General features: G+C 44.4%; 1 protein-coding gene across 1 annotated transcript in view; it reads right to left on the bottom strand.

Annotated features, from left to right (window-relative positions):
- NAV2 (neuron navigator 2) overlaps positions 1 to 20735 on the bottom strand; it is a 263629-nt gene extending 242894 nt beyond the window's left edge. Inside the window, exon 1 of the mRNA XM_088534263.1 lies at positions 20579 to 20735. Within this exon, the coding sequence (XP_088390389.1) occupies positions 20579 to 20653 (75 nt within the window). The 5' untranslated portion in view covers positions 20654 to 20735. The remainder of the gene's footprint in view (positions 1 to 20578) is intronic.
- Between the last annotated feature and the right edge of the window lie 1701 nt (positions 20736 to 22436).

Here is a 22436-nt window from a genome sequence, read left to right as displayed (position 1 = left end):
CTCTACTAGAGCACACACCGTAGCACAGAGCAGCTCTAGAGCAAACTCTTCTAGAATACACCAACTTCGGAACAATTTAACAGGCTCAAAACACCCAAGAGGAAGGAGCAAAGAAAGGTCCCAGCTGCCTTTTACTCATGCACAATGTTTCTCCTTGTCCTTACATGCCTCTCATGTCCACCCCATATTGTTGAATTTCATGGAAAAGATTCCCGCATTTTCTTGGCTGGGCCCTGTTTTATCCAAAGCCTTTCCAGACAAACAACCCGCGGCTCCAGAGCGAGCATGTATCCTCTCCCATCCACCCAGCTACGTCACGGAAGCAATCAGCTCCTTGAGTGCCCTAATATGTAGTCATATACACAGACACGTATACCTCTTTCCTACCATTAAAGCTTGCCTGCTCACGATGCCAGATGATGCCACTCAAGCAGCTTTTCTACACTCCGATCCCCTCGTATTTTCAACACAAATTCCCTACAGAGAAGGGCTCCAAGGACCAGGCTCCTGCAAACATTTACAGCAGGATTCAATATGATTTAATGATGCAGCCATATGAACCAGAAAGAAGATAAGTTAAGTGTCAGGCATTAGACATATGAATATGTCTTAGGGGTCTAAACCGCAAAATGACTACACGTTCTGCATTAATAAATGGTGCAGACATCACTAAAAATCCTTTGAATCCCCAAAAGGTAAAGAGCAGACAATCCAATGCATATTTATTATTAATATATAACCAGTATATATAAAATTATGTTTTTTAAAAAATGCACTGTATACTACTACAACTGCTTGCTTTTTCCACAAGTAATACCCAACTTATCACGTGTGAAACTAATTACACTAGTTCTTTAATAAGATATTGTTTTCTCATTAGCAAAACAATGGTGTTTCACGCAACGTGCACAACACATTATTACTCGCAGCCAAGAGTGTGAAAGGTCGCAAAGATAACGGCACATCACTCTATACACTGAGCAAGCGGCCAGCAAGAAACAAACAAACAAAAAATAACATCCCATGGATACTAAATTATCATCAGTGCTTATGAATAGCTGTTGGACTCCAAGGTTCAATGCCCATCATCAGACATATCGCCTAGGTCTGTCATATGCGAGCCTTCATAATTATAAGGAGTTCTAAATTAACATGGCACACACTGCAACAGAATATAACCTAGCGTGTAGAAACACAGGCTAAGAGACAGAAATCCTTAATTTGGAACATTTTTTCTAAAGCACACAGATGTTTTCCTCCTTTCTTCACGGCTAAGGAGGAAGCTAACCGATTAAAGGCAGTCACTGGGTTATTTTATGTTATCTTGGATACAATCTGCAAAGGAGGAGATGCAATCATACAAGCAAAAATTATAAATCAGGCTTCATCCAATCACAGAATGCTTAAGGTTGGAAGGGACCTCTGGAGATCATCTAGTCCAACCCCCCTGCTCCAGCAGGGACACCATTGACTAAAAATCAAAATCGATTTTGTTTTTGTGATTTCGAGGCCACAAGGTCCCCCAAGCTGAAACCCACGTTCCATTTTAGTAAGCATGTATAGATGATAGGATTTAACCACAATAATAATGCAAAACACATCTGAAATCATCAACCTTAATTTGCAGCAAAAGGTGTCACTGAATTGTACTGTGAAAATTGATTCGTAGTGGGTAATTTCAGTGTACTATTATCTTAGAGAAGGAAATCAGTCACTCTGGGCTCCCAGAAGAATACAGCTCTGATATCCGGGCATCCGTTACACTTGCTAAAAACACATGCAAGCTTTTCAAGGAAACCTAATTGCATCCTGCTGAGGCCTCCGAGGACCGCACTAACGGGCTTTGCAGTGCCCAAGCAGCCAGCTGGAGCAGCAGTTTCCCTACACCTGGAGCACTTTACAGAGTCATTAGTGAGATATATTGAGGTTCATCAGCAAAGAAGGGAGGCCTTGGCTTCCTGAACCAGGGATGCCCTTCACCATAGAAAAAGGGACAGTATTTTCTTTGCCCTTGGAGGAAATTGTTGAATCTAGACAGACTTCCCAGGACTTTCCTAGACCAGAAGCAAGACTTATGAACTACTATATGAGGTAAAATAACTCATATTAACTGTAGAGCAGTATGCACTATAGAGACCTTCAAAACACCTAGAACCAAAGCTCACATTATAAGATGGTCGTTTTGCACTGCCCGGTTCATACTTTTTCCTACAGAGCAAACATGAGCAGCCAAACATGAGCAGCATACCTCACCTTGAGGCAGGATAAACGAAAGGGCTGAAGAAAAGAGGGAGAGCAAGCAGGTGGAGCTCCATCATTTTTGACGACAGGCGCAACTCGTGCGGATCAGAGAAGCTCTGGGGCTGCCCTTGCATAGGCATCAAGGCGCACAGCGATGTCCTGAGCGCCAGGTCGGCACAGCGGCGAGCTCAGCTTTGCTTCTGTGCAGCGCCGGCTCCAGCGAGGCGCTGCCCTCAACACAGTCCTCTTTCGGGCACTAGGTTCAGAACACCCTGCCAAAACGTTGTACAGACGAGAACTGGGAAGGACCGCAGAGAAAGGAACTGCCTCCACTTCCATCCACAAGCAAAAAGCACCTATGGCATAGCCAGCCATTTGAAGAAAATATCTTCCTCTTTTGGGAAGAAAAAAAAAAAAACAAAACAAGCAAGGAAGCAAGCTCAAATTGTGGGGGAAATTGTGGGGAGCGAGAGTGCAAGGCTTTGCTTTCCACAGTCTCAGTGCTTTCCACACTTCTTTAGTTTAGGAGCTGTGTATCTTCCCTCCCATTATTTCGGATTCCTTAAGCATCAGCAATGCTGTGTCCCTAGCCATACAGTCACGAGCTCCATCACCGTCACCCCGTGGTGTCGAGGGTCACTCGAGTGTTGAGGCTCGCTCCACGAATCGGAGTGAGCAGCACTTTAATATGAAGGGGGTTTAACTCGCGGCGTGTGCCGAAGCCTTCTCCACAAGCTGGAGTGAACAACACCTCTATGGGAAGTGAAGTCAACTCCACCCTGCTGTTGTCTGCAGCAGAGACATTTATACCAGTGCAGGTGGGCATGCGCTTAGGAGCGGCACTCTCATTGGCCGGCTACAGATTTCCAGCTGGTTAGTGCTCCTCCAGGTGCTTGGTTGCTAGGCGTTGGTCCAGTTCCCCACAAACTCCAGTTTTTTATATATTCTTACTGAGACCCCAACATCTCCCCCTCTTTTTTCCAAAAAACAAAAATTGACAATAAACACTGCAGCATTGGCAAAACAAAGTAACATAGCTGTAAGCCTCAGCATTTTCCCCTCTTTTTTCAAAAACAAAAATTAGCAATAAATATTGCAACATTTACAAAAAATAAAGTGACATGGCTGTAATCCTCAGCATTCCCCTCTTTTTACAAAAAAAACAAAAATTGGCAATATCATGCATCAAAATATTACGAACAAAAACAAAGTAACATAGTTGCAAGCATAAATATAATCATTCCGGTTACGCATAAGTGTAACGATTTCTATAATTCATGGTCCATTAATTGTTTCTGTCCTTTCGCAACCATGGTCGTACCCACTTGGCTGGTACCCAGGTCGCTCCGTCTCCAAGTACGCACACATATCCTCGTCCCCATGTAACTAACTCAACTGGACCTTCCCAGATCTGTTTCTGTGGACAAAAGACTTCCACCTGTACCTTCTTTCCCGAAAGGTCAGCTGAATTTTTTGAAAAATGAGTGAAAATAGGTACGTTGTCATCATTTCTAGGGTTGAGCCAATTCAAAACGTAGCATGCTTTACTTGTTAACTCATAGGGACCCATCTCCCCCTCTTTTTTCAAAACAGACAATAATTGTTTTAAATTTTGATGGTGTCGCTCGATAATGGCCTGACCACCCGAATTATACGGGATACCCATCTGATGGGTTATTCCCCATTGCTGAAAAAAGTTTTTACAGATGTTGCTCTTATACGCCGGTGCATTATCTGTTTTTATGATGTCTGGTTTTCCTAAGACGGCAATTACCTGAGCCCAATGTTTGCAGGCTGACTTAGCATTTGTAGAAGTGGCTGGGGTCGCCCAGAGAGCCTTTGAACAGGTATCCACCGTAACATGTAGATATTTTAGTCAGCCGAAGGGAGCGAATTCCATAACATCTGTCTGCCATATCTGCCTCGGTTGTAGTCCTCTTGGATTGGTACCCATTTCCTGTAAAGGGGTCAGTCTTGCACAATCCGGACAGGCAGCAATGATAGCACGAGCTGCCGCTCGGGAAATTTTAAATTCACGTTGTAACGCTCGAGCAGATTGATGGAAGAATGAATGAGACGTTGATGCCTGTTGTTCCGCCGAACAAGAAATACCCGCTGCTGACACGGCACTATCTATGACTGCATTACCTTCTGTTAAAGGGCCCGGTAATGCAGTATGACTACGAATATGCGATACCCAAAAGGCATGCTTTCTTTGTTGAATGATGTTCCACAGCTGAACGAACAAAGCTTGAAGATTATGGTTATTTACATGTCCTATAATTGCCCTATGAATTCTTTGAACAATGCCTACTACATATAGGGAGTCAATAACTATATTCATGGGCCGATCATGAAAAGTTAGAAATGCCCAAATTACCGCTTTTAATTCTAGAACCTGCACGGATGCAGTTTCCCTTCGAATCTGAGTTTTCCAACGATCTGACTCCCGGAAAGCATACCCATATTTCCCAGTTTTGCTGCTAGCATCCGTGAATACAGTAATCGCATTCGATAATGGTCTTAAACTCTGGATTTCTCGTTCTTCCAGCTCCAAAGAGGTGTGGAAGAGAGGATGCTTGGGATAATGATTGTCCACTTTAATGCCCTGAATAGCTAGAGCAAATTCTGCGCTTTTCAAGCACCATTCTTCAACTAACTCCAGAGTCTTTAGAGGCAGGATAATACTATCAGGCTCTCTGCCGGCAATTGTTCGTACGCGTTGCCGGGCTTTCAAAATTCCCATTCCAATTGCTTCATGCCTTTGAGTTAGGGTGCGTCGCAAGTGGCTTGGGAGAAAAACCCATTCCAGTACAAACAGGATTCCTTTTTCATCTATCTGGGCGATAATTATTGCCACATCCCTTTCCCGATTATAGACCACCAGGGATATTGGTAATCTTTCCTGGAACCTGTAGGCCGCTGTTCCAGCTATCTTTTCCTCGATTCGTTCTAAAGCTGCGACAGCCTTTGGGGTTAAGCTCCGCTTTTCTGCAGGCTCTTTAGCTCCCCTAAGCAGTTGAAGCAACGGCTCCATTTCCGCATTTGTAATGCCGCAAAAATTCCTGATCCATTGGATGTCTCCTACTAATTTTTGCACACAGTTAACGGTGTCAATTTTCGTCTGCAATTTAAGCTTCTGGGGTCTAATTCTAGCTTCTGTGATGACCATACCCAGATAATTCCAAGGAGCTTGCCTTTGAATCTTTTCAGGGGCAATGACCAGGCCAAATTCCTTTAGACAGTTAATTAGCTCCTCTTCCTGCTCAGCTGGCAAAACTTCAGGGCTTGCTATTAGAATATCATCCATATAGTGGTATGTGATCAAATCTGGGTGCTTTTCCCTCCAGGGTTTCAGGGCCAAACTCACAAACCATTGACAGATGGTTGGTGAATTTTTCATTCCTTGGGGAAGAACTACCCACTGGTATCGTTCTGATGGGCCTTCCCTGTTGATTGTAGGGACCGTAAATGCAAATTTTTCACTGTCTTCTGGGTCGAGCGGTATATTAAAGAAACAATCTTTTAGATCAATTACTAACAAATTCCATGCCTTTGGGAGCATAACAGATGAGGGCAACCCTGGTTGTAGAGCTCCCATGTTTTCCATGCATGCATTAACGGCTCTGAGATCCTGTAACAACCTCCACTTTCCAGATTTTTTTCCTGATGGTAAAAATAGGAGTGTTCCAGGGACTCGTTGACGGCTTAATATGACCCTGATCTAACTGTTCTTTAACTAATTCCCTTAGATGATGCAGCTTTTCCTCCGGTAGTGGCCATTGGTCCACCCATACAGGGTCCTTTGTAATCCATTTTAGCTTTAAAGTAGAGCGGAAGCTGCCCCCAATGGCCGCTAGGGAAAATGTGACTGCAAAGTGACACCCCACTGGGCCAAAACATCCCTGCCCAGCAACCACAGTGAGGTACACATCACATACGGTTTTACCTTGGCCCTGTTTCCTTCGTCATCTATAACCGTCACGAAATATTGACTAACCTGCGTAGGAGATTGCCCCCCAATACCTGTCACAGGGGTATCAATCTCCTGCAGATCCCACTGTGGTGGCCACGCAAATTTAGGGATGATAGTAATGTCAGACCCTGTATCAAGCATCATGGCCACATCGGTAAGACGAATGCCGTCCGGTCCTTCCATGCTCACAATTTTTGTCGGCCGCTGAGCAGTTATTTTTTCGCAAAAGGCAACCTGAGGGGGTCCGGAAGATCCAAAGCCCTTATTTCCCCGTCGGGCCTGTCCAGGATTGGGGATTGCAGCTCGAAAAGGTATTAGTTGAGCTATCCTGCTCAATGCCGGAATAGTAATGGGAGGATTGAATATTTTCACCATTATACCAATATTGCCAGAATAATCAGCGTCAATGCACCCTGGCAACACAAAAATACCCATTTTTGAGGCTGATGAACGGCCAATCACCAGAGCAGATGGACCCCTCCCCAGAGGACCAGTGCATGTCGATTCTAAAATATGCATGTCAGAGTCTCTAATCACTGTGGATCTTGGAAAGATCGACTCCTGCGCTTCCGCGGGTTGCGGCGGAGAGTTCGCAGAGGCAGCCATCGTCTGGGGATACTTGTTCGCCGCGTCCCTCACAACGCGGCGGCTCCCGTTTCCCTGTATCGGCATGCCGTTCTTGCGAAACCGTGATCGGCACTCCGCTGCCTTATGCCCGAACCTTTGACATCTCGTACAGGTCCCATTAAATCCTCTCGGGGCCATACCTTCCATCCTGAATCTGTTAGGACACTTCCCTTTCATGTGTCCTAATTGACCACATAGGAAACATGTTCCATGAAATCTCTTGTCTCCCTTTCTAGACATTCTTTCTCCTTTAATTGCTGCGGCCAAAGCCACACCATGTATTTTTGCCTTCTGTTCTTCCTCCATCATTGGCGCTCGGGCACAGGTCTCTATCATCTGGACAATTGAAGCTCCTGGTGGCAAAGTAGCTAATAGTTGCTTACAAGTTTGGTTTGCATTTTGAACTGCTAAATCTTTGGCCAATATTGCTTTCATTTCCGAAGGCACATTAGGTGCCATATCCAGGGCCTCCTTTAGCCGATCAACAAAGTTGAAAAAAGACTCATTCGGTTTTTGTGTTATTTTGGTGTATGGCAACTGTGGCGTTCCTATTTGTGGTAGGGCAAGAAAAGTGGCTAGCGCTGCATTTTTCGATTGCTGTAGTATCCTGGGGTGGAGCGCTGCCTGGGCCTCGGTTGCCCGGTAACGCCCATTGCCCATCAGTTGATCAAGGGTGGCAACCCTTAATGGATCATCCATACTGCGATTTAAATTCTCCAATTGTTTTTCCTCTAATCTTTCCTGCCATTTTGCCAACCAAAGCATATAAGCGGTAGAGGAAAGCAGAAGCTCCATTATCGCTCTGCTATCTGCGGGCACCATATGGGAATATTTAAACAGAGCAGAGACCTGATTTCTCACCAACTTATTGTCGTGCCCATACTGCATTATTGTTTTTTGTAAGCCTTGAACCAGTTTCCAATCGAGAGGTTCCCACCTAGGGCCCTGGGCTCCCATTACTACAGGAGCTGCTAGTGGTGTTAATACAAATTCTCCTTGTAACTGAGCATTCTCTATGAGCCCTTTATACCGTGCTCCCGCATTAAATGTTGGATCAACAGGTGGCATTCCCTCATCATTACTTCCACCTGCAGTGGCTGGGAGCTCCGGCAACAATCCTTCTTCAGCTGGGTCGCTTCCTCCAGCTGCTTTCTTTTGAATCTTAGGAGTATCTTTTCGTGCCTCCCACTGCTCCAATTGTTTATCTACATTTTCCAACCCTTCCACTATAGCCCTGTGGGCAGCCTTATATGCTGCCTTCACATCTCTAGCCTTGGACCCGCAGTCTAGTCGCCGCATTTGTTCTAATAATTCTGTCATTCTCTCTGCTTGTCCCCGAAGTTCTTGTTGCATTTTTTGAACCACGGCATTATCATCGTCCGATCCATCTGGGATTGGTACTTTAACTGGGTCCACTTCCATTTCGGGCGCTGTGGGGGTTGGTCGCTTTTCCCCCTCCCATTCGGGCACTGTGGGGGGTGGTCGCTTTTCCCATTCGGGTGCTGTGGGGGGTGGTCGCTCCTCCCCCTCCCACGGGGGGAGATACTCATCCACTTCCCCCCATACTTCTCGTTCGGCCAAAGTTACCGGACGTGCCTGTTTAGGTGAGGTTACCTTTCTCTTATTATCTATTTTCTCACACTGATTTGGCTCAGTATTGTTAGTACACTCAGAACTTTCAGACCCATTTTCCTCTCCTTCTTCTCCACGGAGTGCTTCCCAGAAAGCAGTAGCGACTAACTGCTCAAACATAGGCCATATTAGACGATATGTTTTTGTGAGGCGCCACGCTTCCTCTGAGCCTAATTGTACACCGTCCCATAGTTCTCTTCCTACTCGCTCCCATGACTCAAACTTATATGCCTGGGAGGCTTCTTCTATGATTTTTCTCTTCTTACAAAATAGCAATAAATCAGTTAACTCGGTTTTTGAGACCTCAATCTTAGTTTTTCGAGCAAGCCTTACGAAGCGTTCAACAGTATCATGTTCCATTGCTGTTGCAGCAACTTCCACTCTAGATGCGGTAATTCCCATTCTGACTCACCAGGTCATGGTCACAATCCGCTTTTCTCCAGTAAGATCCCTCGCGTTCTCGCACGATCACGTCACCCACGATCACGTCGGGGTCACCAGATGTCGAGGGTCACTCGAGTGTTGAGGCTCACTCCACGAATCGGAGTGAGCAGCACTTTAATATGAAGGGGGTTTAACTCGCGGCGTGTGCCGAAGCCTTCTCCACAAGCTGGAGTGAACAACACCTCTATGGGAAGTGAAGTCAACTCCGCTCTGCTGTTGTCTGCAGCAGAGACATTTATACCGGTGCAGGTGGGCATGCGCTTAGGAGCGGCACTCTCATTGGCCGGCTACAGATTTCCAGCTGGTTAGTGCTCCTCCAGGTGCTTGGTTGCTAGGTGTTGGTCCAGTTCCCCACAAACTCCAGTTTCTTATATATTCTTACTAAGGCCCCAACACCGTGGTATCCATTTTCTGGCTCAATTTGTATTAGCAGCGGTTGAAAGTGAAGTGAAGCTGCTTGATGCTTTGACAGTATCCATGGGTGATATTTGGCCACCCATCGGCTAAATTTAAAGTTCTAAAAGCTCTTGCCAAAGCAACCATACATATGTATGCACAGGCAGAAAAATACAGAGTCAAAGTGCTCTTCTAGCACTTCACCATGCTGTACTGCCCCCAAAGTTCAAATATAGTCTATTTAAGGTGAAAAATACATTTGCCTGCTATATGCCTAGCTTTCCCCCCTCCACCATCTGATGTATTATGTCATATCACTCAACTTTAAAAAAGGATGCATCTAGGTATTTGTTTTTCCTAGCTGTTAAATATATATGAAGATATATTCCAGCCCTAGCACACGCAGGCTAAAACTAATCCTCCTTTTATTTACTCAAGCATGTGAAAGGAAAAGGAGCTTGAAGACAGGTTACTGCAATTGCCGAGCCGCAGCTCCACAAGGCAGCATATTAAGTGAAATGGTGCTTAGCAGGTTTGAAAGGCAAACTCAAAAAATAAAAATTATATACACACACACAAATTTTAATCCTACAAATCAGAAACTTCAGGATCCGAGTTAATGGAACAATACGCCTGGCATTGGTAAAAAAAAAACTGACAGGGCTTGTCAAAAGCAGCTTCTTTGCAAAGTTCCCGCCAGTCTCACAGCAAATTTTCTAATCCAAAGGGTAGCAATGTCTAATTTTCCTTATCCAAAGGGTAGCATTGCAGGGTTCTGCAATGTCTCCAGTTTCTGAACTCTCCGATTTCTGCTCACTGATTTGTTTAGAAAATATGGTTATCATACTAATAAGTGATAGATGAAAAAAAAAGCAATACCTTGTTTCACAGTGTACACCAAAAACAGCAAAGGAAAAAAAGAGAGACATTTGAATTGGAAGGGAAAAGAAAGATGCGTATATACACACACACACAAATAACAGAGGCAATTCCATCTGCCTAGCTACATCTTTGGAGCAGTTCTATCAGATGCAGGTTGTTTATTGAAAACAAATCCTCCCAGCTCCTGAAGATCTGATAGCTGCTGCTGTCATCACAGCAAAGAACCGAAAGACTTCAGGAGATAAAACAAATACAGCACAAGCTGGATGCTTGCAGCATGTAGATTTCTATTCTCCCCACTGATAAACAACCTTTTTCTCATAAAAAGTTTAGATGTTATCTCTGCGTATTTCTCAGCTGACTGTATCACGGAGTCCTGGCAGCAACGCCGCTGCCCCTCAGCTCCCTCTTATGCAACTCCTTCCTTCAGTGGGAAGCAATGGGAAGAGATAGTTACACAGATCTGAGCACATATTTATTGCCCCAGTATCATCCCACTCTGGGTGTGCGGTAACCTCAAGAGACACCCATGCACCACATCATGAGCAAGAAGAGGAATCGCCACCTCTCTGCTCATTGACTTGTGCTGCAAGGGGAGCATTTTGAGCGCCCCATCTTGCTGCAGTCAGCAGGCCTTCGAGGACAGGTCTGGTTGCTGTCAAGAGCTCAGCTAAGCTCCTGAAAGAAGGCAGGGAAGCCTACATCAGCACTGGCTCAACCTTTATATATGTGCCTTTCCTTAATGGTGCCTCTTTATGGTTACTCTGGATGTGCAGGAAAAAAAAGAAAAAAAAAAAGGAGAGGCATCAAATGAACTGTTAGAGGGGCAAGAGCCAGCAAGAGACAGGCATTGGTGTGGTGTTCCTTCTGAAGGAGCTCTGCCAAAAAGAGGGAAATGATCTGACCAAAAAATAGCAAGAGGCATAAGAAACAATGCTCTGCAAGTGGATTTCGGGCTGGAAGAAAAAGTCAGGATTATTTTGTTTTACATCTCCTTCCTCCCCCAGCAGTTACTTTAGACTAAAATAACCTTGAACACTGGAGAAGAAAAAAAAAAAAAGAAAAGCTTTCCTTTGTAATACAGCTATTTTACTATCAGAATCTGTGGATACTCCTTTTAGGAACATATTGAAGAAATATATGAATTTAAGGTCATATACAGACAAATGGGGTTTTTCAAAGAGAACCACAATTGCTAAAAGCTCCTTCATCTGCACTGAACACCATTGTATTACCACAAACTATATCAGCAAAAATGTTCAACGTTATCTATAGTACAGGATCTGTATCTTCACATAGCTTTCTACTTTCTTTATTAGATTTAAGAATGTACTACAGCTTTACTGCTACTGGAAGTTGTTATTGATCTTATGTTATTGATCTATGAATTACTGTAACAGGCAATCAAGTAAATATATACCATATTTGTCAAACTAGCATATAAGAGACCAGAAATAAAGATTGACTAGTCAGTTCTTAAAAATATTTCTTAAAAATAAACAAGTACTGGCAAGGGTATGTGTCTCTGGGATGCCTCCCTTTCAAAAAGGGCCTCTGAGGTAAGGTTAGTTTTGAAACATTTTATAAATTTCATAATTAAATCAGTATTATCAGCGAGATTCTTTCCTTGTATACTCTTCCTTTTTTCTTCCTATTCCCGCCCTTCTTCTTCCCACTCACTCCCTTTGCCAGAAAATCCAAAATAGATACATGGTAGATGACTGAGATATCGCATCTTTAAGTGACAGGATATAATGGCCACCTGTTAAATGAACAATAATATAGGGCCCACTTGCAATAGGGACTCACTTGAGGAGCTGCAGTAATTTATGTGGGACTGTTCACACATAAAAAAATTGCAGGAGCGGGCTGGTCTCCAGTTGTGCATTGTGCACACAACAGTGCTTTGCTACCTCTCAAATGTAGCAAGGACATGGAAACGGTGATTTCTAATAAATCTCAACAGCAGCTTCAGCAGCGCTTTTAAGACAAGGGAAGAGCAGAGGCATTTTTCACTGCTGGAGAAACAGTTCTAAGGACAACCCGGGATCTGACTTGTCGGAAGTAGATGTTGACAATCATTACCTAAAAAAACATGAACAGGCGTCTGCCTTTTCTAGTCCCACAGACCGCCCTATAATCCACTTGAAATGGAAGAGACTGCTTCATTTACATCATTATGAGACCAACAGTGTTCTTCGCACTGCCTCTGCCATGCACATCTGATACCTTAGCCTTTTGTTTTCATTGTGTTGGAAAGCAGAGGGATAGAGACGTTCCCATCTCCGCCAGCAAATGCCCGTTGGTGTCGCAGGACGTGCCAAACCAGGGCAAGAGGCTGCTCTCACTCTGAACCTAGGAGGGGAACAAACCGGGACATGGCTGCAAAGGGCTGGAGCGAGGGCTGGGGAGCCCCTGGTTACGGGGGAGAAATCTTTACGTGCACGACGAGGACCCCAACTGCAGGCAGAGAGGCCACGAAGCGACCGAACGCCGTAAACAGCAGCAGGCTGCAGAAAGCAGAAGCAAAACTCACAGCTTAAACATGGGAAAGGCAAAGGCAAAGGCAAAGGCAAAGGCAAAGGCAAAGGCAAAGGCAAAGGCAAAGGCAAGGCAAAGGCAAGGCAAAGGCAAAGGCAAAGGCAAAGGCAAAGGCAAAGCAAAGGCAAAGGCAAAGGCAAAGCAAAGGCAAAGGCAAAGGCAAAGCAAAGGCAAAGGCAAAGGCAAGGCAAAGGCAAGGCAAAGGCAAAGGCAAAGGCAAAGGCAAAGGCAAAGGCAAAGGCAAAGGCAAAGGCAAAGGCAAAGGCAAAGGCAAAGGCAAAGGCAAAGGCAAAGGCAAAGGCAAAGGCAAAGGCAAAGCAAAGGCAAAGCAAAGGCAAAGGCAAAGCAAAGGCAAAGGCAAAGCAAAGGCAAAGGCAAAGGCAAAGGCAAAGGCAAAGCAAAGGCAAAGGCAAAGGCAAAGGCAAAGCAAAGGCAAAGCAAAGGCAAAGGCAAAGGCAAAGCAAAGGCAAAGCAAAGGCAAAGCAAAGGCAAAGGCAAAGGCAAAGCAAAGGCAAAGGCAAAGGCAAAGGCAAAGGCAAAGCAAAGGCAAAGCAAAGGCAAAGGCAAAGGCAAAGCAAAGGCAAAGGCAAAGGCAAAGGCAAAGGCAAAGCAAAGGCAAAGCAAAGGCAAAGGCAAAGGCAAAGGCAAAGCAAAGGCAAAGCAAAGGCAAAGCAAAGGCAAAGCAAAGGCAAAGGCAAAGGCAAAGGCAAAGCAAAGGCAAAGGCAAAGCAAAGGCAAAGGCAAAGCAAAGGCAAAGGCAAAGGCAAAGGCAAAGGCAAAGCAAAGGCAAAGCAAAGGCAAAGCAAAGGCAAAGCAAAGGCAAAGGCAAAGGCAAAGGCAAAGGCAAAGCAAAGGCAAAGCAAAGGCAAAGCAAAGGCAAAGCAAAGGCAAAGGCAAAGCAAAGGCAAAGCAAAGGCAAAGCAAAGCCAAAGGCAAGGCAAAGGCAAAGCCAAAGGCAAGGCAAAGGCAAGGCAAAGGCAAGGCAAAGGCAAGGCAAAGGCAAGGCAAAGGCAAGGCAAAGGCAAGGCAAAGGCAAGGCAAAGGCAAAGCAAAGGCAAAGGCAAAGCAAAGGCAAAGGCAAAGCAAAGGCAAAGGCAAAGGCAAAGGCAAAGCAAAGGCAAAGGCAAAGCAAAGGCAAAGGCAAAGCAAAGGCAAAGGCAAAGCAAAGGCAAAGGCAAAGGCAAAGGCAAAGGCAAAGGCAAAGGCAAAGGCAAAGGCAAAGCAAAGGCAAAGGCAAAGGCAAAGGCAAAGGCAAAGGCAAAGGCAAAGGCAAAGCAAAGGCAAAGCAAAGGCAAAGCAAAGGCAAAGCAAAGGCAAAGGCAAAGCAAAGGCAAAGGCAAGGCAAAGGCAAAGCAAAGGCAAAGCAAAGGCAAAGGCAAAGCAAAGGCAAAGGCAAGGCAAAGGCAAAGCAAAGGCAAAGCAAAGGCAAAGGCAAGGCAAAGGCAAAGCAAAGGCAAAGCAAAGGCAAAGCAAAGGCAAAGCAAAGGCAAAGGCAAGGCAAAGGCAAGGCAAAGGCAAAGCAAAGGCAAAGGCAAAGGCAAAGGCAAAGGCAAAGGCAAAGGCAAAGGCAAAGGCAAAGGCAAAGGCAAAGCAAAGGCAAAGCAAAGGCAAAGCAAAGGCAAAGCAAAGGCAAAGCAAAGGCAAAGCAAAGGCAAAGCAAAGGCAAAGCAAAGGCAAAGGCAAAGGCAAAGCAAAGGCAAAGCAAAGGCAAAGCAAAGGCAAAGCAAAGGCAAAGCAAAGGCAAAGGCAAAGCAAAGGCAAAGCAAAGGCAAAGCAAAGGCAAAGCAAAGGCAAAGCAAAGGCAAAGCAAAGGCAAAGCAAAGGCAAAGCAAAGGCAAAGCAAAGGCAAAGGCAAAGGCAAAGGCAAAGGCAAGGCAAAGGCAAGGCAAAGGCAAGGCAAAGGCAAGGCAAAGGCAAGGCAAAGGCAAGGCAAAGGCAAGGCAAAGGCAAGGCAAAGGCAAAGGCAAAGGCAAAGGCAAAGGCAAAGCAAAGGCAAAGGCAAAGGCAAAGCAAAGGCAAAGGCAAAGGCAAAGCAAAGGCAAAGGCAAAGGCAAGGCAAAGGCAAGGCAAAGGCAAAGGCAAGGCAAAGGCAAAGGCAAGGCAAAGGCAAAGGCAAAGCAAAGGCAAAGGCAAAGCAAAGGCAAAGGCAAAGCAAAGGCAAAGCAAAGGCAAAGCAAAGGCAAAGCAAAGGCAAAGCAAAGGCAAAGGCAAAGCAAAGGCAAAGGCAAAGCAAAGGCAAAGGCAAAGCAAAGGCAAAGGCAAAGGCAAAGGCAAAGCAAAGGCAAAGGCAAAGCAAAGGCAAAGGCAAGGCAAAGGCAAAGGCAAAGCAAAGGCAAAGCAAAGGCAAGGCAAAGGCAAGGCAAAGGCAAAGGCAAAGGCAAAGGCAAAGCAAAGGCAAAGCAAAGGCAAAGCAAAGGCAAAGCAAAGGCAAAGCAAAGGCAAAGCAAAGGCAAAGGCAAAGGCAAAGCAAAGGCAAAGGCAAAGCAAAGGCAAAGCAAAGGCAAAGGCAAAGGCAAAGGCAAAGGCAAAGGCAAAGGCAAAGGCAAAGGCAAAGCAAAGGCAAAGGCAAAGCAAAGGCAAAGCAAAGGCAAAGCAAAGGCAAAGCAAAGGCAAAGCAAAGGCAAAGGCAAAGGCAAAGCAAAGGCAAAGGCAAAGCAAAGGCAAAGGCAAAGGCAAGGCAAAGGCAAAGCAAAGGCAAAGGCAAAGGCAAAGCAAAGGCAAAGGCAAAGGCAAGGCAAAGGCAAAGCAAAGGCAAAGCAAAGGCAAAGCAAAGGCAAAGGCAAAGGCAAAGGCAAAGGCAAAGGCAAAGCAAAGGCAAAGCAAAGGCAACGCAAAGGCAACGCAAAGGCAACGCAAAGGCAAAGGCAACGCAAAGGCAAAGGCAAAGCAAAGGCAAAGCAAAGGCAAAGGCAAGGCAAAGGCAAAGGCAAAGGCAAAGGCAAAGGCAAAGCAAAGGCAAAGCAAAGGCAAAGCAAAGGCAAAGCAAAGGCAACGCAAAGGCAAAGGCAAAGCAAAGGCAAAGGCAAAGCAAAGGCAAAGGCAAAGCAAAGGCAAAGGCAAAGCAAAGGCAAAGGCAAAGCAAAGGCAAAGGCAAAGGCAAAGGCAAAGCAAAGGCAAAGGCAAAGCAAAGGCAAAGCAAAGGCAAAGCAAAGGCAAAGGCAAAGCAAAGGCAAAGGCAAAGCAAAGGCAAAGGCAAAGGCAAAGCAAAGGCAAAGGCAAAGCAAAGGCAAAGGCAAAGCAAAGGCAAAGGCAAAGCAAAGGCAAAGCAAAGGCAAAGGCAAAGCAAAGGCAAAGCAAAGGCAAAGGCAAAGCAAAGGCAAAGGTAAAGGCAAAGGTAAAGGCAAAGGCAAGGCAAAGGCAAGGCAAAGGCAAAGAAAAAGCTGGCGAGAGCAGCACCAAAAGACAGCTGCATCACTGATCCCAGCCTTGAAGCTCTCCCTTTTCAAGTGACGCTGCCTTTCTCCAGGCCCCGATAAAGAACCGCGGAGACAAAGAAAAGACAGCATTCCCTGCAGAGTATTGCCTAGCCCTACAATTCACTGCTGACTGGAGATTCTGCAGGGAATCACATTGCTCAGCTAAATTTTAAAACATCCTCGAGAATTTCTGGCCGCTGGTAGTTGTGGCCACGCCAGACGAGAGGAGAAGCGCAGCTCTCGCCGCCGGGCTCAGACCACGCTGGGCAGCAGCCGCCCGTGGCAGGACCGCGGCTCCTCCTGGGGCACGGGGCATCCAGCTCGCGCACTATATCATGTGGCTTCTCTCCAACTCCACAACTTTATTCTTTCCCTCTAACAGAGGCACTGTTGCTGTTAATATGGAAATCTCATATTAGCTTTTACACTTCACTCACCCGTAGGATTTTCAAAATGCACCCAAATGATTCAGACGGATGTGCGGCACTGCCTTGCAATGCGACGGTGCTTACCTAGGAATATCTTTTATTTTCCACATCATTTGAATTTCAGATAAACTTTTCAGTCAAGGTAAAGTTAAAGATAACAAATCTCATTTGAGGTGAGCATAGGAAATGGGATCTCAGAAACTGTCAGAGCAGACTCCCTTGTTGAGAAAAAACAATTCGCTAGCGAGTATTTACAGAAAGGAAATATATATGAATATATATAATTTTTAAAAGTGAGAGAGGTTCACAGGTAAAAACTACAACAAATTAAATACATTCAACTACATATAGATCATTCTGGATACTCTTCTCTGTAATGGGAGAATGCAGATGAAAGCTTTATTTAAATCAGGTTTATCTCTCATATTCCACACGAATGGAGGATACAGGTGGGAATCACTATTCTCTTTTCCAGTTCGCAGTGCCAGACTTGGTTTATCAACACTTGCAATTCCTATTTGTTCCACGTTTGTTTCAGCTCAGCTTGAAACTCCACTGCACTTTGTTTTTCACTTCAGCCACGATGAGAAGTGTCCAGCTTCCCAAAAGCTTTAGCATAAGGTGACACAGGAACACATAACTAACCCAGCAAAGCCCCCTCACAGTATCCATCTATATGGCTTCTACCTGCTCAGTTTGGGAGCCATATAGCCTCGTAACAAATCTCAGAATATGTTATACGGCTTGCTTGTTTTCATGCAACAAAACCAGAGGTAAATAGCCGATAAATTGCCCAAACTGCAAAAACACAAGCTATTTTTATTTTATAACAACAGGGACAAGCCAGGGAAAGCAGGGCAGGGAAAGGACAGGATAAAAGAAAATTTTAAAAGTGACAGCATTACAGTTCCTCAGATTGGTATACATCAGCACAGACCATTGTATCACATATCCTGGGGTAAATTTACCCAGGTAGAAAAATAGTCATTCCCTAACTATTACAAAGCTTACAAAAGCAGAGTTGCTCTAACAGATCAGACACTACAAAGAGCTTGGGCTCATGGGCAAGATTCAGCAGTTACCTTATATTCCTAACTTTAACAATTCCACCTAGCGCTGTGTCTTCACCTCAAAAAAATCTGTAAGGGCCAAGTTTGATTGGGAAGGGAGGAAAGCACATTTTCTTTTCAACTTTCCTCATTAAGGTTGTTAGGAAAAGGTCTTTTCAGAGAAAATAAAATGATAACAGCAGAATATCTTCTAACAATCACGAGGGTTCAATCCTACACCACCAAAATGAATGGGACAAGCTGTTTCCTTGAGCAACCTGTTAACAAAGAATGGTTTAAAATAATCACAAGGAGCACACCCACGAAACTTGCCTCAGGAGCATCTTAAAGGCAGGAAACATATGATGTGAAAGCAGGAACTGAGCATCAGATGCAGCACCAAGACCTGTTCATGTAAATCAAGTCTGCCAAGTCGGACTGAATATTTAGAGCTTTACAGTTATTAAGTCTCAATTAAAAGAAAAAAAATCTTTAGTTTATAGAAGGTTGCAAGTATTTGTGAAATGAAGAAGCAACTACAATGTGTATTTTTTCCATTCTTTTACACAGTGCATTCTTACCACATCTCTTCCTCCATGAAAGCCCAGATAGTATCATTACCAGCACATGCTTTGTTGGACCAGAGAAGAGAACAAGGCTATCCTGACACGGGGCTCCGAAATTCTACTTTACTTCCCCAACTGGGTGTTCCAAGAGGAGTTTTCACCCACTTGACAGTGATTGCCCCAAGCTTCCTCTTCAAACAAGCCAACCCAAACAAGCAAAACGACACTAGGAATTTGCCAGCCATTCACTTAGAATATCAAAACCGTCATCTGTACCCAAAGTCAAGCCTATTGCACTGCCTCCACCATTTCCCTTGCTTAAAGGCTTTGCTGCCAAGGCTGCTTATTGGAGTCGAGACTGCTCACTTCAACACCCACATTAGCAATCCTGCTGTCTTCAGTCAGACAACCATTTACACATTTATTAACACAGGGGACATACTCTTATATTACATGTCCTGTGAACTACAGAAAGAACGTGCCAGTCTGCGCTAATTTTCAACTCCACAATAACAAATGCATTGTATCAGCTTTTTTAAGCCATCTTTGTCCTCAGTGAAGTTCAACCTAAAGTTCTCATCAGCAACCTTTCCTTGGAAAATTCAATAGGAAACGGAATGTAATGCTCTTATTAAGACTTGTTTTGCAAACAAAAGTGAGGGAGAGCACCCAAGCACGAAGACTCATTAAAATGGATCTTACATATATCTTGATAAATTTAATAATCTCCACGATGGCTGGAGTTCAAGTTGGAATGAATGGCAGCAAAGCATGACCAATTGCTGTTATCGCAGCTGCTCGGAGCCTCGCTCGGGGTTACATTATACTTGCAGAGGCCCCGCGCTGCATGTGCGCCGAACACACAGCGCCAGCAGCAGATGGGAGACGGAGGCGCCTATACCTATCAGCAAGGAGATAGGGACATCATTGCATATTAATTTTGATGCACTGGAACCATAATTAGAGTGTACTTTGGTGTCACACTTCCCAAATGTTCCCCTATCATATCCATTTTACAGTACACTGGCTTACACTTACGGGGAAACAAAAAGGAGAAAGGAGAGAGGGGGGAATAAAGCATTAGCAGGCTCTAGAGAAAAAGTCAATAACAGGATTTTATTTCAACCCTTATTGATTTATTTCTGCCCCAAAATGCCTCCCTTGAAAAAGCAGAAGGAAACACTTTTCAGTTTATCAGTTAATAGATCAGGCTGAGTGCAATTAAAACCCATTTAGGGCTCTTATGTGGTTTCCTAAATAAATGTTCCCTAATTGTCATTTCTCTATGAAAACAGCTGCATTTTATCTAATTTCTGAAAGTTTTCCAGGCTAACTTGGTTTCTAGTGGGGTGACGGAAAAACCACTTTTATTCTTTGGTAGACTAGAAGAAAACGGGGATACAAAACTCCTTCTCTCAAAAACTAACGAGTATTGTTGAAAAGTACTTGTTCAATTGCTAACTCTTATTTCAACTGAAATAAATGTGCGTTTTTATTATATATATATGCATGCACACGCATACATATAAATATATCTAAAGGCAACAGTGAAAGGAAGCTATGTAAACAAAGCAGAGCCTACCTTATTTTCTATCACTGATCAAATCTGCATGGAAAACAACACGAGTGATTTGTACAGTAGAGGCACATGGAGTCTTACAGTCTGCTTGAACGTTTGCTCTTGCGAGACAGCAACTTTAAAGCCCTGGTTGCTCATAAGCTGCAGCTGGTTAGAGAGCACAACTTCAGTTAGGACAACTTAATCAACTGGCTCGGGATGCTAGATAATACAGCACTACCTTGGCACACCAGATTTCACAAAACGCCCGTGAAAAAAGAGGGCCTGTCAGCTGACATTACGGCTGTGCTGCTGCCCATTTTGTTTTGAGCCTGTAACTCAACTCTAGCAAAGGACAATGTTCACGGGAGGACAGCCAGGACAGCGACAAGCACACGGCAAACATTTGCAAGGAATTCACTGGCCAAGCCCCAGGAAAACTTGGGTTTTTCCTTTAGCCTCTCTAACAATATCAGTGAGAGTTCAAATAAATCACTAATCTAGTCTCAATTAATAAGTCAGCATCCTGCTGGCACTAAAAACCTCTCCATCAACAGCTAGCCAATATATGGGGGATTTGTGCCTTGTTTCATTCATATTCCAGTTTTCCCTTGTTCATGACATCCTTCTCTCCCTATATTGCCGCAAGTCCAAAGAGATAGATAAAGATTTTTTTCAACACATAATCAGGAGATGAGATCTACTGTCGACCAAATAGAGAATGGTAATTGCAACTGATAAAAGAAATGCGAGCAGAATAAAAGCTCCCCATATCTCATTTGGCAATTTAAGCAGAAAGTGCTTCTGCATTTTGTCACTTACCCTTTTTTGATCTTCCAGTCCATGTGTCACAGGCTTTCTCTTCTGATGTTGACTGGATTCAGAGCCAGGTTCCATTTCCCAGCTACAAATAAATTCCTTGTCTCTTTAAGCTTGCCTTAAAAATCCATAGTAGCACGAACGACAACAAAACAAAAAGGAAAAAGGCAGCAGAATTCCTTCACACTCCGTCCACGATTTTTATCATCCTTCTAAATTCTTGTTTGCCATCACCACTGGTATTTAAGCAGCCATTCTGTGAGCCTCTATGTCCTATTTTAGCTCAGATGTAGAGTTCCATTTAGGTGCCTTGCAGAAGGATGACAGAGCGGAGTCCATAGCCAGTAGTTTGTGCCACATTATTGCTCCATCGGTAGCCTTTTCAGTGCATTCCTGGCACGGATAATTTATATGTCAATAAAGGTGTAAATGTGCATTTAATCCACTGCGTTGATATTATCAGCATCCCTCTCTTGGGCCACCTTCCTCCCATAAATCAATGTAAACACTTCACCATGATAATTGCCTTTTGCCAATCTAGCAGGTGTTAATTACGTAAAATCATCCATGCAAGCTTGTCATCATCTTCTCCTGTGTATTCAAACAAATACCTAACAGGGGTGGAGGGGAAAAATATGAGGAGGGAAAAAAAAAAAAAGGAAAGGATAAAAGAAAAGTGTTTTACCAGCTTGAAAAACAGCATACAGAGCTATACAAAGCTATACTTTGCCCGCCGGTCAGAACGGATACAACGATTAAGCATCTTGCACATACTACGCTCTTCAGGGTGCTTTGATGCCTATTTAATGCCTTACTTAATGCCTTTGGGGCTGGTTGTGCAAAGACACCTTAGATTCATCTCAGATAGGGGATTCTGCCATTCCAAGTGCTGACTGAAGCCTGGGAGAACCACCTCGGCACAAGAGCACACGAATCAACACGTTCTTTGAGAAACAACGGACTTGATTTCCAAAAATCACAGCTTAACAACTTGATCGCCTTAAAACACTGTTCTTTCAGTGTCGAGAAACACAAGCTCACTACAACACAAATAATTTCCCAAGTGGATGTGTGAGGTAGGACCACAATCAGCAGCTTCCACACGCAGGCACCAAGAAAAAGCACATTTGCTCAGTTGGGCTCCCTATATACAAATGCTAAGCATTACCTGAGTTTTTAAGTGGCTTCTGCTGAGCACAGCATATGAGCACATGCTTAGGAGCATGTTGTTGGTGCAAGTTCTGGCCCTTCGGCGAGCATAAAAATAAAATAAATAAATAAAAATAAAACCACACACACACTAAATTTCCTAATTTATTAAAGAACAATAAAACAATAATAAAAAAATGCCCAAAGCATCTAGCCATCAGACATTCTCCCATCCCTGAAGGGAGAGCCAAATGGAAAATAGATTTTCCTTAAATGCAGCAGCAGTCAGATATCTGTGTCTCCCATCTTCCTGCAAGCTTCAGCACCAATTGACCTGAACCACGAAGAGAGGAATTTTAGGTAAGAGTGGGGTTTTTGGTCAAGTGCTCTCTCCAACTCCAACCACAACCCACAAAACAAAAGCAAGGTTGTTCTAGGTGCCAAGGTCCCCCGTTTTTCCAAAGAAAAATCCCAACACTACAGGCTGAAGTCCTGCCTCCCACACGCCACCTCAGCGCCCCTTTGCTGCTCATCATGAAGCAAGGGGTGACTAAAGCAGCCCTTTTTCTCCTGCTGGCACAGGAACGGACACAAGCAGATTGCTGCAATGCCGTTATATTTTGCCGTTTGAAAATAATCAGAAACACACCTAAGCTAATTTACTGAGAAATGCGAGGTTTCAGCTTTCGCTGCCAACCACAATCTCCTCCTG

The sequence above is a fragment of the Tinamus guttatus genome, unplaced genomic scaffold, assembly GCF_059628265.1.
Source record: "Tinamus guttatus ecotype Peru unplaced genomic scaffold, ASM5962826v1 Tinamus_guttatus_pri_ptg000546l, whole genome shotgun sequence".
Classification (NCBI taxonomy): Eukaryota; Metazoa; Chordata; class Aves; order Tinamiformes; family Tinamidae; genus Tinamus; species Tinamus guttatus.
This window is presented reverse-complemented; position numbering and strand designations above follow the sequence as displayed.